The sequence below is a fragment of the Dipodomys spectabilis genome, unplaced genomic scaffold (assembly GCF_019054845.1).
Source record: "Dipodomys spectabilis isolate Male_0828 unplaced genomic scaffold, ASM1905484v1 ptg000175l, whole genome shotgun sequence".
In the NCBI taxonomy this organism is placed as follows: Eukaryota; Metazoa; Chordata; class Mammalia; order Rodentia; family Heteromyidae; genus Dipodomys; species Dipodomys spectabilis.
This window is the reverse complement of record NW_024870852.1, coordinates 2,624,429-2,640,753: the sequence shown is the minus strand read 5'-3', so window position 1 is coordinate 2,640,753 and position 16,325 is coordinate 2,624,429. Positions and strand designations below refer to the sequence as shown.

The window sequence follows — 16,325 nt, the reverse complement described above, 5'->3', positions numbered from 1 at the left end:
TTTTTGAAGTTGGTAGTAACAAGTTATGATAAACATTCTACAGGCAATAAACTCTCTTCCTAGAGGTTTAAAAAATGTCGATACTTAATGATAACAAGGGTGATAAAATTAACCCTGTGTTGTTTGTTTTCCTTTTTTTGTGTTGCTGCTGCTGCTGTAGTTTTTGTTTAAGCCCCGGAAACATTTTCAAGAAGCAGATCAAACATGGCTTTAGCAAGTAGGAGACTTGAGAACCTGCAGGTCTACAAAGTTCTTCAATGTGTTCGCAACAAAGACAAGAAGCAGATAGAGAAGCTGACCAAACTTGGATACCCTGAACTGATCAATTTCACAGAGCCTATTGATGGACTTAGTGCCCTGCACTTGGCCGCTGTTGCCAATGACATTGACATGGTTACCTTTCTACTTGGGCTTGGCGCTCACCCTGATGTACAAGACCAAATGGGCTGTACGCCGACGATGAGGGCTGCAGAACTGGGCCATGAGTTGTCAATGGAAGTGTTAGCCAAGGCAAATGCTGATATGACTATAGTTGACAATGAAGGAAAAGGTAACAGCGCCAGCTTTCTATCTAGCAAAATGCAATTCACTTTGCAGCCAGGAACTAATAAAGCAGATACCTTGATTTTTTTTTTTTTTTTTAGTTTTAATAGTGAATTACACACTGTTTTTATATGAAAGGCTAGATTCTCACTCTTGTGTGTAAGGGTGGTACTGCCTCCTCATAACTGAAGAGCAATTTGTATATCTTAGGGAAAACAGTCTTGAGAGTTCACTCATTGAAAAAGAAAATTAGAAGTGAGTTAATTTGTGTTTGGTGGTTTCTTTTATGTGGCAAGAATGATTAATATCTCCTACATACACTGACATTACCACAACCATCCATTTAAAATATAAAATCTTAGAATACTTAGAAAGTATGAGGTCCTAAATTCAAACCCGAAGACCATCAGAGATGGAGAAACAGATAGATAGATGATAGATGATAGATAGATAGATAGATAGAGATATATGATAGAGACAGACAGACAGACAGAAAATTTTATTTGAACAAAAGATTCCACACATTTAGAACCTTGCATAGTACTAGGTTTAGGACTTCAGATGGATTTTATGGAATCTCCCTAGCAGTCTTATGTAGAAAAGACTCATATTTGGGAGCCTGCGGTTACTAGCATAAACTCCAACTTTTAGTATCAGTTTTTTCACATATCTGGAAACACAGAGTTTTGAGGATTATTTGGTTGAATAGCTGTACATCCAAGTCCCATCTCAAGACCATGGTCTGGGTGGTTTTGTTAGGCCTAAGCAAAGTAAGAGTTAAGCCAGCCTCATGAAAATCATCAAGATAACACTAGTAGTGCTTAATACAAATTGGTAGATTTAATCAGTTGTCCCAGGGAATTGCTACAAGTACAAAGCCATTAACATCAGTCCAACACTAGAGAAATGAATCCCCTTTTACTGCAATAATGTTTGCTGACAGGAGTGAAATCTACTTTCGTAACTGTCTCCAGAGTTGAGACTTGATGGATGACTTGCTTAAAACAAAAGGAGAGGACAAAGAAAAAGAAAATTTATTTAATAGAACCACGTAACAAAATAAGCTTCAGATGCATTTAGAGGTCAAATGTACTTGGATTTTAAAAAAGAAAACAAAGAAAAAGAACAGGCCCTTAAACCTTTGTAGAGTAGAATTTCTCAGTTTATTCCACAGACCATGAAATCACAGGGTTGTTAAGTGCTGTTAAGCACATGAAAAGTTAGTTCTATTATGGAATCCATTTAGCGATCCAACCAATTGTACAATCTTAAGCATATTTTCTTCACATTGTTGGACCAATGATGGTATTATTTCCCATATTTATTTGATCATAAAATAGAACATAAAGACACTCCAAGTTTCATAGCTTGAAAAATGGTGCAGTGTATCAAAGTTCACTTTGTTGAAGTTTGAAACGAACATTTAAGTCACACTCAAAACATATACATATAAAACACACATGCTCATTGAGAACTTTTATAGCATACAAATCTAAAAAAATGTAAGTTAAAATAGGAAACAAAGTTAAGTACCTACTTGTAATAAATACAAGAGACATTTAGTTAATTTACTAAGCCTATCTATGTGAAGGACAGATGACTGGCTTGAGAACATCACCAGACATAAGCACATGGAAACAAGCTGAAAATATAAGTTGAGAAAGATGCACAATCTTATTTCACTTATTAGCTGACTCAGCAGAACTCCCAGTTCGCCTGTGTCATACTGTCTCTTTCCCCTTATCAATGACCCTAGCTCACCTTGCAAATCCTTTGCTGATTCTTGCCAAAATGCTCTGCTTATTCCATAGTAATCTCTCTGCTACCAAAATCTTATTTACTGGAGACTGATGTGGCTCAGGAACATTTTTTCTAAAGGATAAAACTGGTATTTAAATGCCTACATGGATCTTGGAAGGATGTGAGATAGGTTCTATCTCACTAGGTCAAGCTAGGTCAAGATTTTAATATGAATTGCTTTTGTCATTATTACAAGCAAATCCATTTCATTAGCATCTTTCATAATACTGGCTCTACCTTCTGCATATGACAGTTCTTAATGTTTCTCTGGAACCAGTATCCTTTTCTCAATCTTTAGATTTGGGTTTTTCAATTGAAGCAAGTTTTATTTTATTATATGGTATAATTTTCTGTTATCTTTATTCTTTTCTACTGACAAGTTCCATCTCTCTTTTTTCCCCCTCTCTAGACCATTTGAACTCATCTCAGTTACATTTTTCTTAATGTCTTCCTTCAGGTCTCTGACCATGGTGTTCACAATGTCTGTTCTACTTCTTTTTTCCTGATTCTTATTTATCTTCCATTCCAGAGTTGTTTTAATTTTTTTCCTACCATTTCTTTCTTAAGCTCTGCTGGCTAATTTCATCTTTTCCTTCTATTCATCTTCTTTTGTGTTCAGTTCTTTTCTTTCATGGTCTTGGGCTATCCTTGTACTTTTCTATTTTAGTGTCTTTTTCACCCTTCACATGCTGATATGCTTGTCTTATTGTTTGAATGAAGCCTCTTTTTGGAGTGAGAATAGTAAAAGGTTAGTTTAGAGTTCATTGTTTACTCAGGATTTTACTTACCAACACTGTGCCCTGGGGTTAAAACAATATCCCTGACATGCAGAACAATTTTGACATGAATATATTGAGGGTCTGTATGTTGTAGGTCTTAAGTATGAGAAATGTAATGTTTTCCTCTCTTCAATGTAACCAAATCATTTGTCAAAATAGTAGAGACATTTTCCATCTGTTTGTCTTTTCTTTACACCAAGATTCTGCTCCAGACAAATGAATTCAGAGGGAACCCAGGGTGCCACCAGGAACCCTTGGTAGCACCCACCCTGCAGATTACAAGAAGGGACTGTAGGGGCATAGACTGTAAAAATAGTAGACCGTAGACCCCGTGGTTGACCAGAACTCCCCATGCCACATCCTAATTGTGCTAACATTATTTTTTTTTTGCGAGGGGGGGGGGAGGTCCGGTCGTGGGGCCTGAATTCTGGGCCTGGGCGCTGTCTCTCAGCTCTTCAGCTCAAGGCTAGCGCTCTACCACTTGAGCCACAGCACCACTTCTGGCATTTTTATTTTTTTCTGCTTATGTGGTGCTGAGGAATCGAACCCAGGGCCTTATGCATGCAAGGCAAGCGCTCTACCACTGAGCCACCTTCCCAGCCCTAACATTATCTTTATCCAAGATTTCTCTTTTGCCTTTCTGTCTTGGTTGTTTCAGACGGAAAACATGGCAGATGTGCCTTTCCCTGCCATCTCTGTAGATATAGATTTAAAAATTATATATTTTCTTATATATATGTATGTATGCTGTTGATGAAGTAGTTTAAGGAGGTTCTATTTTTCTGCAGGTGTTTTGTTTTACTGCATCTTACCCACTAAGCGGCATTATCGTTGCGCTCTGATTGCCTTGGAGCATGGTGCAGATGTCAACAATGTTACCTATGAAGGAAAACCAGTATTTCTTCGAGCTTGTGAAGAAGCACATGATGTTAAAGATATGTGCATGACATTTTTGGAGAAAGGAGCCAATCCAAATGCTTTCAACTCAGTATGGCTATTCCTGTGATTATAAATATTTCTTTATTCTATTATGGTTCTATTAGTATAATCTTTTGCATTTAAATATAGCAAAATTATCTTGTTAGTTTACAGACTGTTCACTTCATGTTGATTCAAAATGCATGGAGATGATAGTATTCTCATTATCTTCCTAGCTTCATGACTTGGCAGTCAATTACCTAATCATGCATACTGTCAAAATGTCATTACAGGAAATAGTAGAAAATAATTACTAATGCCTAAGAAAAGTTTACTCTTCTGGAAAGAAAATAGGTACTTCTGCTATCTCTCATGGATGTGTAGTTTCCTCTCAACTGGGTATTTGGTTGCATTTTCTTACATTTTCACCTCCAGACACCCACAAAATAGATTTTATTTTCACTAGAAAATAAATGTGATCCAATTTTAGCATATATTGTATTTTCTTTTTTTTTCACTTTTGCTCATCCTTCGCTGCAAGAAGCATACTTTTTTAGTATGATATTCTCACAGGATCATGCAGAATGATGTTGACGGTGATTTTAAACTTCCACGTTCTAGACATTGAGCATTACAGTATTTACTTCATGTTACCTCTTTCTTCTTTGACACTAAAAACCCCTTGGAATAGGGTAAAAAAAATATAAATGGAAATATATATATATATATATATATATATATATAAATGGAGATCAGAAATGGAGAACAACTTCTACCTGGGGTGAGGGTAATAGTGGGAGGAGAGAGCGTGAAGATGGAGGAGAGTGAGGGTGGTCCAAATACTTGATGTACACGTGTGAAAAACGGAACAAGGAAGTTTATTAAGTGTTGTTTGGAAAGGGAGTAATGGAGAAGAAGGAGGGTGATAAAAGGGATGAGTCTTCACCAGGCATAGTATATGCATATATGGACATGTTGAAATGAAACCCTTGTACAGCTCATTGACGCTAATAAGAACATAGAGAACTAAACTTGTAAATGAATTTGCGCCAAATCTGCAGTGAAGGTGCTTTTTGATGATGGCATGTATAACAGCACTGGTGTGTTCCATGCCCAGTCCACAGGTCGTACAGCTTTGATGGAGGCATCGAGAGAAGGGGTGCTGGAACTAGTCCGGGAAATCCTGGAACGAGGAGGCAAAGTGAATGCCTTCGACAATGATAGACTCCACGCTGCCCATTTTGCTGCCAAAGGAGGCTATTTTGAGGTAATAATCTGCTCTTCTGCTTTAAAAATGTGTTGCCAAAACTTTTTTTTCTCAAAAAGTTTATGTATTATGCAGTTGAATGTTCCTCTAAGTTTCCTTAATCCTTCCCATTTTAATATCCTCAAGTAATTCTTAAAATTTAACTTCAACCATATAAATCCCGCCTTTAATTCAGTTGTATCTATTTGTGAATATATCCACTCTGACGTTACTAATAATATTATTCTGTGTAGTTTTGACCAGGACAAATCAAAATTCTTGTCACCTGAAATTACTTAATTTTATTCCTCCATTACGTATTGAAATCTTAAATGTGGCATGATGGAACTGTGGAGAGGTTGAGATCAGACCACATGCATCTCTCCTGGTGCTTGTGTGCATTTAATAATACACTGAATTCTAAATTCTAGCAATTCTGGCATCTTAGCAAAAGATCTCATTGATTCAGTGCTATTGTAAATCAAAATAAGAAAATGTTATCCTGAATTTTTAAAATTTCTGCATTTCATCTAAAATGCCTTTAAATTTCCTTGAGTTTTAACTTAATGACCTTTATTTTCTCTGAGTCTCTTCCCTGTTGCGATAGGTACTGTGATGGGTAAAGAATTTGTTCCCCTGACATTCTTTGCTATATTGTGAAGCTTCTTAAAGTACCTACATGTACCAAAATGATAGTGTTCCAGCTGATTGTAGGATTTTCAGCACTCCAGATCAATAATGGCTGATAGAACTTTGAAGATGGAAACATCCAATGCCTGAGTTATAGTATACACTACAGTTTTGAGTACTGAAAATATGACTAGGAAACCTAAGGAACTAAACTTTTACTTTTTAAATTTTTATGTCAAGTTGAAGTAGCTGAATTTTGCAAAGATTAAATATTCTATTACTAAAAGTACATTACTATTATTCTACAAAATTCACTGTTTATGTTGCAGATTTTGAAGCTTCTTTTTGCCTACAATGGAGACATGGGGATAATTGCAATGAATGGGAACACACCACTTCATTATGCTGCCATGGGTGGTTTTGCGGATTGCTGTAAATACATAGCTCAGCGAGGTAAAATTGTCAGCAATTTTGAGCTTAAGGTGTTTATGGTTTACCCATGTCAAAGATGAGTGAGGAATTTTAGCCAGACTCTTTAGCCAGTCTCGTACCTTTTTCTATAGCCAAACTTCACTCATACATAGAAAGAAAACTGTATGTGTATCTTATGTCCTTTCCCACTGAACCATGAATCTAATGATATAAATGAAGAATATCCATCTCATTCAATCCTTTAGGTTACTTTTAATTTTCTAAGCTCATGACTTAGGAAATTTGATTTGATTCACTTACTTAAAAAGTAAGTCTAACAAAAGGCATGTATTGAAAATCATTTCCTTTGTTCTGAATTTTTAATTATTTTATTTAAAGGCATTGTTAATGCCAAATGCAAAAATAATTTTTTTCTAGAGATCTTGCAGTTATAGGAGAAAATAGCTTGGGGAAAACATAAAATAAAATGAAAAATTTTACAGAAAATTAATAATGCAAGCAATATTTGTTATTTCAGCTTTTTTTGTAGCTCTGAAGTAGCTATTAGCTTGGAGATATGAACTTTATTATGTACAGTATAGCTTAATGAGTTTCTTAAAATGAAAATATTAGGAGCTAAGCTTAGAAATATGAATCTATTTGTTGCTAGTTAGCTATTTAATGAACCTCAAGGTTACCTCTTTATTAGAGATGGCATTGCATTCTGTTGAATTTTGTCTGCTTTATTCCAGTTCATGGGAAATAGGCAGAAAAATAAAAAGCCCCAAAACTCCTGAATAGAGCAGAGTGTTCTGTTTTGCCATCCTCCACACAGGCAGAGAATTTGAGAAGTCACTGACACTTATACTATAAACATTAACATGAATAGCACTAACAGGCCCATATACCTAATAGTATAATAACTGACCCATTTTTCTTTCCTAAATACATTCCCCCCCCAAAATATACTATTTAACAAATAAAGAAAAAATACATAAAGTATAATTTTGCCCCCTCCAGTTGTCTCATTGGTCTTGTTTTCAAATAAAATACCAAGAGCAGTTTATCCTGACATGTAACTTTTCACATAGTCTGTTTCTGAAAATTAATACTCTTCCCACATTTAATCAACTTTTTTCAACATTACTGTATTGAATTATTTACTGGGAAAAATACCACCATATATGCACTCTACTGTTTATGTATCTCACAGATCAAGTAACAGAAAGCATGTTGAAAAGCAAAGGGCCTGAGCGTGGATTATACATAAAGGCCTTGCTCAGTGATGCAGAAAGTATCCATCTTCCTGGAAAAAAAAATCACAAAATTATTTCTAAATTAAGGTCTGAAAATACTCTGAGCTCTAAAGTGTATTTAGATGTACAAACACATCGCCAGATCCAGCGTAAATTCCAGAACAGCAATGTTGTCTGCTACATTTTCAACTTGAGAGTCTCAAATCCAAGAGACAGAGGTCCCAGAAATCTTTACCAATGCAATGCTTATCTCTGAATAAGCTCCCAGGGTTTATTTTAGTTTCTTCTGTACTCAAATGTAAAGCATTTTGACTCGTTGGAATTTTCTGTTCCCACATTAAGATATCTTTCTGTATTACATTCCTCTGTGGGTCCCCATTCCTGCTGCTAGAGCAATTTTACCTTTGTCCTTTGGTTATCTACAGGGGATTGTCTTCAGGATCCAAAATCCTCCTAATTCCTTCAGCATGTACATTTAACCTGCCCACTTGTATACTTTAAAATCATTTCTAGATTACTTATCATGCCTACATATATAATAACAAATAAAGGATTAAACTATAGTGCTTGGAGAATAATGACAAGGAAGAAAGTATACAGTTCAGAATAGATGCAAGTTGTGTTCAGCTACTTTCTATTGTTTGTTGAATCCCGGGGTGTGGAGAGCTGACTGTAATCATGAGGGAAGAGACCCTAAATCTCAAGTCAAAAGGAAAGAAGATACCTTAGGCTCTTGCAGATCATGAGATCATCAGCTGAAATGTTGAAGTTGTTTATCCATGGAAAAGTTTCTAAGTAGAAGGAAACTAGAAGAAGGGGCAAGCTAAAGCAAGTTTAAATCCTTTTACCTTTATTGTTGGACTGAACATAGAAAGGGTGGATTGAGAAGTAGTAGATTAAAAAAAACTCCAGATACCTTAAATATGTCTAACTTATACACAGATTAAAAATCTGGACTCCTCAGATTTCATTAACTCAGATTTCTACTGCTAAGATTGTTTATATGATCTTATCACAAAACAATTAATTAGTACAAATTATTTTAATCTAATGGAGAGACATAAAATATTGCTTATAATTGTATATAGATTTAAAGTCTGCATCATTCAATAAGAAACAATCCTTTAAATATTCTGAACTAATTTGAACCTTTATTATTTTTTTCCAAATTCCAGTATGCCCTTTTATTTCTGTTAGGTCTCCTCAGCAATTATCCAATATGTTATCTGTTTGAAATGCAGTAGTCCTTTGGTGTCCATGAGTATATGGTCAGGATCTTCTTTTAGTGTGTAGGTTAAATGCACATACTGAAGGAATTAGGAGGATTTTGGATGTGTTCAGAATGCCTGCTTAATTCATTTTTCCCATAATGCCACTCAACTCCCACTAAACACAATGCCACCCTTCAATAATACTTTACTTTGGGGGTACTATTTTCTTTGTGGAGGTACATTTTCATAAAATTAAGAGCATATCATACAACAATTTAAGCATAACTGACAGTAATAGAGGAGTGAGACCTTCCCTAAGCAATATAATACATGTGTGGCATTGCTTTTGAAATTTCTTTCTGATTTTTAAACATATCTTATTTTTGACCACACTTGGTCAAAGCCACAAGCAATGAGTCTGCAATATTTTCCTGTACATTGTTACCTGAAATACCTATCTATAGAGACAAGTGTAACAGATAGAAGTCAACCTAATCATTCTTAATTCAGATATAAGTCAACTTAACATTCTTAATTCACAGAGCTAAAATCTCAGGAGAAATAGTACAATCAAATTCCATAATTATAGTGGCCCAATGTGTTCTCCATGTGCATACAATTTGAAGACAAAGGGTTTTTTCTGACATAATTTTTTAAACTATTTTTTTAGTTGTCCTAAGGGGTTGAAGGCATGGCTCAGTGGTAGAGTGACTGCCACTTTGGGATTCTGATCATGAACAGTTTGCTACGCGTCATTTGTTAGGATTGCGAAGAGGTCTTGGCACTGTTCCTAATAGTAACGTTCCCTGTTTTAGGTTGTGACCTGAAATGGAAAAACTTAGAACACAAAACACCAAGAGCTGTGGCAAAAGATGGAGGCTTCAAGGCTGCAAGCAAAGAAATACGCCGGGCAGAGCGAATTGCTAATAAACTGGCTAAACAGGGAGACCAAAATCCCAACCCAGTGTGGGCCCTCAGACTGCACGACTGGTCGATAGAGCACGAGACTTTCCTTCGGGAAGCCTTTGCCATCGTGGACAAAGGCGATGGCACCATCAGCAAAGAAGACTTCGTGCAGACCCTGGAGGAAAGACAAAGCTTTGCGAACACGGATCAGCTGGCTTTCGTAGCTCAACTGCATGAGAAAATCCGAGGAGGGGGAGTCAGCATTAACGATTTCTTTAAAGGAACCAAATACTTAGGCAAGGCTTACGTCTTGGGATCTTTTGGGCCAAAGAAAAAGAAGAAAGGGATGGGCAAAAAGGGCAAGAAAGGCAAGTTCGTGTTACCCCTCCCGATCTGCGTCATCCCAGAGCAAGCATTCCCAGGGCGGCCAGACGGTGGGCCACCCTATTACATGATCGAAGCCTACCAAAACCTGACGGACTGCGGCCGCTTTACCCGAGACACCCCGCCAGAGCATCCCATCCAAGATGACTCCGCGTGGTACATTGATGATACCGGGAGGATATATTCAAACATTAATTTCATCACCAAGGCAGGAGATATGGCATCCCTGAAAAAGGCTTTTGAGTCCGGAATACCTGTGGATATGAAAGATAGGTACTACAAGACACCGCTCATGACGGCTTGTGCCAATGGAAACATAGATGTCGTGAAGTTTCTTCTTGAAAAAGGGTACGTTGGTTTGGTGGTGCGAGGTTCACCTTTTTCCTTAAGTATTTATTTTTAATGCATTTTAATTTTGTTTTCTTGTAAAGGCGAAGTGTCTAAGAGTTGCAGGTTTATAAGCCAAGTAAAGAGTACATTTCCTTTTGGACACTATCCCTCCCTCCCTCTCTCTCTCTCTCTCTCCCAGTTTTTCCCTCTCCTCCACATCCACCTGTGGTTTAGTGCATGTTCGACACAGTGTCAAGTGAGTATGGCCGCTGCATTTGTTCACCCTTTTGCCCATGGGCTAAAGACTTAAAGAGAGACTTCTCAGAAGAAGCAAGAATGGCCAATAAACACATAAAGAAAGGTTCAACATCTCTGGCCCTAAAAGAAATGCAAATCAAAACCACATGGAGATTCCACTTCACCCCAGTTAGAACGGCCATTATCAAAGAAAACAATAATAAATACTGACATGGTGCTTTCCATTTTCATGCGTCTTTACACTTTGGGAAACAGAAGAGCAAAAGAAATAACAGCGCTAGAATCTGAGGAGCCCAGGAAAGGGCTTCATCGGTGAAGTCTACAATTAGGGTGCAGGTTAAGAAACATACAGGGCATGTGCACTAGATAAGGGAGGGACACAAAGGTGAAGGCAAGCACTTTTTCACTCTGTTTGGGTGTCTTGTCTTCTGTGATGGATAGGACAACTCAGATTGACCTCAGAGGGTGTCCTGGATGGTGTGTAGTCACTTTTTAATCTGCCTCTTCTATTGTAAGGCTACCAACGTATCCTAACCATATCCTAACAAATAGCATGATGACCATAAGGTGACTAAGGACATATCTCAGTCACACTGACATGTGACAATGTCCCCTTGTCCTTCTCCTGCTGTCTTTTATAAAAATTTTGCTTATAAAACTAAGAAATGTGCTCAGGTTTAATTCCTCCTGTTGGAGTTGTATAAACTGGGATACATTTCTGAGTATTTCCTCTCCTCAGCTTTCTGCTGGGTGTCACTGACTTTCACAGGACATATCTCAGAATTTGCTGAAGATCAGAACAACTAAAATATGTGAAGCACATTCTTGTACAGTGATTGTGCACTTGGCAAGATATTAATGTTATGGTTGCTAAAGTACAATGTCAAAGATTCATCTTTGTATATTATGAAAGTAACAAAAGATAACTTGACTTTTTGGACCCAGAAATTCTGCTACAGTTTAAATAATAGAATGCTTAGATTTTTAAATAATAAAGGTTTACTTAAAATATTATAACACGGAATGGTGGACAAATACAGCCATATGATAATCAATTATGTATATGAAAAAGGAACTAGGAAAGTTGCTGAAGACTGGTAAGGGGCAGGGGTCTGTGTGAGTGGGGAGCTGAGCCACCTGAAAGGGATAACTCTGATTGAGATGTGTTGAATGCACAAACGTATATGTTAGATTGAAAGCACCTTGTAGAGCTATTTGAAGATAATAACCAATAATAAAAATTAAATGGCAAGACATGCAGAGAAAGCAGATACACAATGAAAAAACCTTTTCTTCTCTGTCAGCTCTCATCTTCATGAGATCCAGCTTTATCATTTTTTTTCTTGATTTTAACCTTGGCAAAAATCAGAATCTCTAGGGTCTTGGTGCCTTTTAAAGCTAAATAAAATGTATACTGTCAAATAATGCTGAACCGACAGAGTACAAGAAAAAATGTAGCTTAAAGTTTATTTTGAATGCTTTTAGTTTCTAATTTGACAAGTCAGTAAAATTCTATAAAGCTTTACTTTGCCTTTTTATTAGCCACCTGTGCTTGGAAGCATTGACATTTTTAGTTGTGTGTTTCTCTTATTTTCCAGGGCAAATGTTAATGCGACAGATAATCTCCTGTGGACTCCCCTTCATTTTGCCTGCCATGCAGGCCAGCAAGACATTGTTGAACTGCTTGTTAAATATGGAGCTGCAATAGATGCGCCTTCCATCAACAATTCAACTCCTTTAAGTAGAGCCATTGAAAGCTGTAGACTAGATACTGTAAAATACCTACTCGATATGGGTGCTAAATTCCAGTTGGAAAATAGAAAAGGTATGTTTATATACTTGATGTTTCACAATAGAAAGAGAGAATTCATGTTAAATTCCCAACTCATTCAGTTCTGTTTATATAGAACCATATCATTGCTTACCAGTGGAAACACAATCCTTAGGTTCAATGTTACAGTTGATTACCAGTGCTTCCTCAGATTATCAGTATTAAAGGGCCAGTTGCTTTGCCATCTGCCATGGACTGATGCTTTTATAAAATGCATTTAGAATGAAGTATTGGTCTATGTTTAGTTTTTTAAGGAAACTCCAGACTGCTTTCCATAGTGGTTGTATTAGTTGACATTCCCACCAGCGGTGTGGCTCTTTCCCCGCACATCTCCACCAGCATTTTCTGTTGTTAGAATTCAAAATGTTGGCCAGTCTAACTGGAGTAAGATGGTATCTCATGTTTGTTTTAATTTGCATTTCCTTTATGGCCAGGGATGATGAGCATTTCTTCATCTGTTTCTTTGCTATTCTTTACTTCTTCTGAGAAGTCCCTTCTTAGCTCCCTTGCCCATTTAGTAATTGGTGTATTAAATTTGGGAAGGGTTAGTTTTTTGAGCTCCTTGTATATATTGCGAATCAGAGGGAAAAGGGTGAAAGAGTGCAGCAGTGGAGCGCACTGGCTGCACAGTGCGATGAAAGTGAACTATGCAACTCGTGGATGGATATATAGGAGAGAGGGAAGGAGAGAGAAAATGAGGGAACAGATGCCACTATCAAAAGGAAGTATACTTACTTCCTGATGCATGTAAAGGTAACCCCACTGTATATCACCTCTAAAAAAACAATAAATTGGAAAAAATGATATATAGGAAAAAAATTCATGAAACATAAACTCAGACTTTTTAATCATTCAATTTGAATGGCAGAAAATTCATCTATTTAAGGTGGTTTAAATTTCTGGATGCATAATTTTTAATAGTTCTTTCTTTGTGGATCAATAGCTAAGAGTTATGTGGTTTTGGAATTATACCCATTTGCAATTCTTGTCACTGTTTTGACTTTTAATTTCTAATAATTGGCTGTTTGGAGACAGGAGACCTTTAAGACTCCTCATAAAGCTGAACAAAATAATTCCTGGATTGAGACTTCCTTGTCTATAGGAAGCAAATAGTCTACCCTGGTCATAAATTTGTACAAGAATAAAGTCATTAGAACAAATATTTGAGCTCCTTGTTTGGAGTAGTCATTTTCTTAATTGCTTCCTTTGGCTCTGAAACAATATTTATACCTCTGGCTGCTTCAGGCCCTGCCCTGCAGTCACAGGGAGCATTGTAACATCATCAAGCCTGCCAATGATGTTTCAGGTAATATGATACTCAGCCATCTGCTCAGATCACTTATGAGCACTAGCTGCCCCAGGCCTGGGGAACTGACCTCCTCATATCACAGAAAGGGGAAGGCAAATTATCACTCAAAAGGAAATATACACAAGGTGGGGAGAAAAAATTCAGTTGGAAATTCAGAAGTTTAGTATTTCTAGTAAGGTAGTATTTTCCATCTACTTTTTAAGTAATGTGAAAAAATTTAAAAAAAAATAATTTAAGGGCCAGTAAGTAACACTTTAAATCTTGGGATTATGGAGGTTCTTTTGGCTCATAGTTTCTTTGATTTTTTTTTTTCATTATCTTCAAGTAGTTGTTGGGTTTCAATAGAGAATATTTTATCTGAATCTGTAAACTCATACCATTGGCTTTAATAATCTTCCTGTCTCATGCATAGAACTGATTTGCTGAAGTTTTGTTCTACGTAGTGTATCATTCAGTGTATGTATTATGACTCAGAATTTGTGTTTCTTTGTTAAATAGGTCATACTGCCATGGATATTGCAAAGGCATATGCTGACTATAGAATCATTGAGATGATTAAAGAAAAGCAAGATAACCTGGCCAAAACAGGAGAGAGTACAAAACTGAAAATGAAGGTGTCTAAAATGAAGACTGATGGTCCTGACTCCAAGAAAGAAGAGGTAAGCAACAACAACAAGACAGAAGACAATGGATGAAAATCAAGAAGAAAAATCAGATTAGAAAGGGTTAGAGAAATTTAGGTAGTAGGATTGGGTAAAGTGATTGCATATAGACAGGTAATAGTAAGATAGGCAAGAGGAAAAGGAAAAATCAGATTCAAGCTTCTACTATAGGCACCATTATTATTGTAATAAGATTCCATTCTCTGCCTCATCAATAGCCATAGGTCAAGAATGGACTTCTTGAAGACTTGTATGATCTATCACTGATAACACTAATAAGAGTCACGCAAGGCAAACTATCTACACTCAAAAGTTGTTAGAATAAACTGTTTATCTCAAATTCTAGCTTACAACTTTTCAATTTGTTTTTTTCCCGACTTTGAGTAACATATAGAATAAATATTTGAAAGCAGATGCTAGATTTAACAACTTACTGTGGATCTTGTTTTCAGGAAACACTTTCATCAGTATATAACATACCAGCCATATCAGAAGAAAAGAAAGCACATAAGGATAATGTGGTTTATCTCAATTCGTTGATTACCAGTGGTTATACCAAGAAAGTGGATATCACATTTGTTCCACGAAGGGTAAGTACTTGGAAGGATCTTAGTGGAGTAGATCTCATAAGGTAATTTAAAGTGTTATCTATGTCAATCACCAAAAAAAAAAAAAATACTGTTCAATGGCTATCGCTATTCACTACTACTTTTGTTGGGAGTCCTTCTGAGAGGGACTGCCACTTTCAAACCAGTAAGTCTGTTAGTTCCTAATATCTTGTCCCTCTGTCACTATTTCTATATTAATAATTTTCTTTAAGTCTGAAATCTCCTTTTGATTGGTGGCTTTCCCTATAGTTATTATCCACTGAATTCTATAAGTATTTATTTCAGTATTCCTCAGTCCCAATATTCTTCTTCATACTCATTACCACTAACTGAACATGTAAGTTTCATACTAGTCAAGATTAAATATATTAAGCTAGTCTCCTCAAGATCTTCAATTAAATAGGGAGAATCATCTTTAGGAACAAAGAGTTGTCTTTCCAGTTTCTATCTACCCATACTGAATAAGAAGCTAATCTTGCCTGTATTATTGAATTCCAATTCCTTTGCTTCCCTAGTTTGATACTCTAAAAATGAATAGCCACCAAAGCATAACTGGCTAAAGAAGTAACTAATGAACACTTCTGAGCCTCACATCCAAGACAGCCCTCATCAGAAGAGGTTCATGACCCACTTATGTCATAGAACAGGGGGGAAACAGTGAAATGTATTTAGAAGGAAATCTGATTGATTTAAGTCAAAACTATTGAAAACCTTTTTAGTCTGGGGATGCCACTCAGTGCTTGCCTAGTGTGTGCTTAAATAGAACAGTGTCTGGAAAATTGTCTGGATACCAGTATATTCAGTGCAGTCTTATTCTAACTGCCTGTGTTTGAATGTTTGTTTAAGACTTGGAGTCCTGAAGCCACCACAGCAGAGCTGGTCAAGAAGCGGGAGATGCGGCGAGAGAGGTTTACATATGAGGTGGACTTTGAAGATTTCATGATGCCTTTTCAGAAGAGCATCACAGAGAAGGCAAAAGCACTGGAGAGTGCCCTTAAGATCTAAATCACTGCAGTTGCTTCCTAGAGTAAATGCTTTAAGGTTCAGGGTCCAAACCTTAGATATTTCCATCAAATGCATAGCAATCTCTCCGTTAAGAATTTGTTACCAAATACGTGTTAACAACTTAACAACTATAAAAATTCTGAGCAGTACAGCGAAAATGTGTTTCATTTTGCAATGAATGGCATTCCATTTTAGTCTAAACCCCATTCATCATCAATAATATAATAGAATGTCTGGC

General features: G+C 36.6%; 1 protein-coding gene across 1 annotated transcript; it reads left to right on the top strand.

Moving 5' to 3' along the window:
• The first annotated feature begins 204 nt into the window (after window positions 1-204).
• Window positions 205-16,087, top strand: Ankef1 (ankyrin repeat and EF-hand domain containing 1). The gene is made up of 9 exons (XM_042694610.1): window positions 205-550; window positions 3,911-4,110; window positions 5,158-5,307; window positions 6,246-6,369; window positions 9,610-10,432; window positions 12,271-12,497; window positions 14,311-14,471; window positions 14,927-15,064; window positions 15,929-16,087. The coding sequence occupies exons 1-9, from the start codon at window positions 205-207 to the stop codon at window positions 16,085-16,087; spliced, it is 2,328 nt and encodes a 775-aa protein (XP_042550544.1).
• Window positions 16,088-16,325: the final 238 nt, after the last annotated feature.

Coding starts and splice junctions, on each gene's coding strand:
- Ankef1 (XM_042694610.1), top strand. CDS start 205: ATGGCTTTAGCAAGTAGGAGACTTGAGAACCTGCAGGTCTACAAAGTT. Junction 551..3,910: donor AGTTGACAATGAAGGAAAAG/GTAACAGCGCCA, acceptor ATTTTTCTGCAG/GTGTTTTGTTTTACTGCATC. Junction 5,308..6,245: donor CCAAAGGAGGCTATTTTGAG/GTAATAATCTGC, acceptor TTTATGTTGCAG/ATTTTGAAGCTTCTTTTTGC.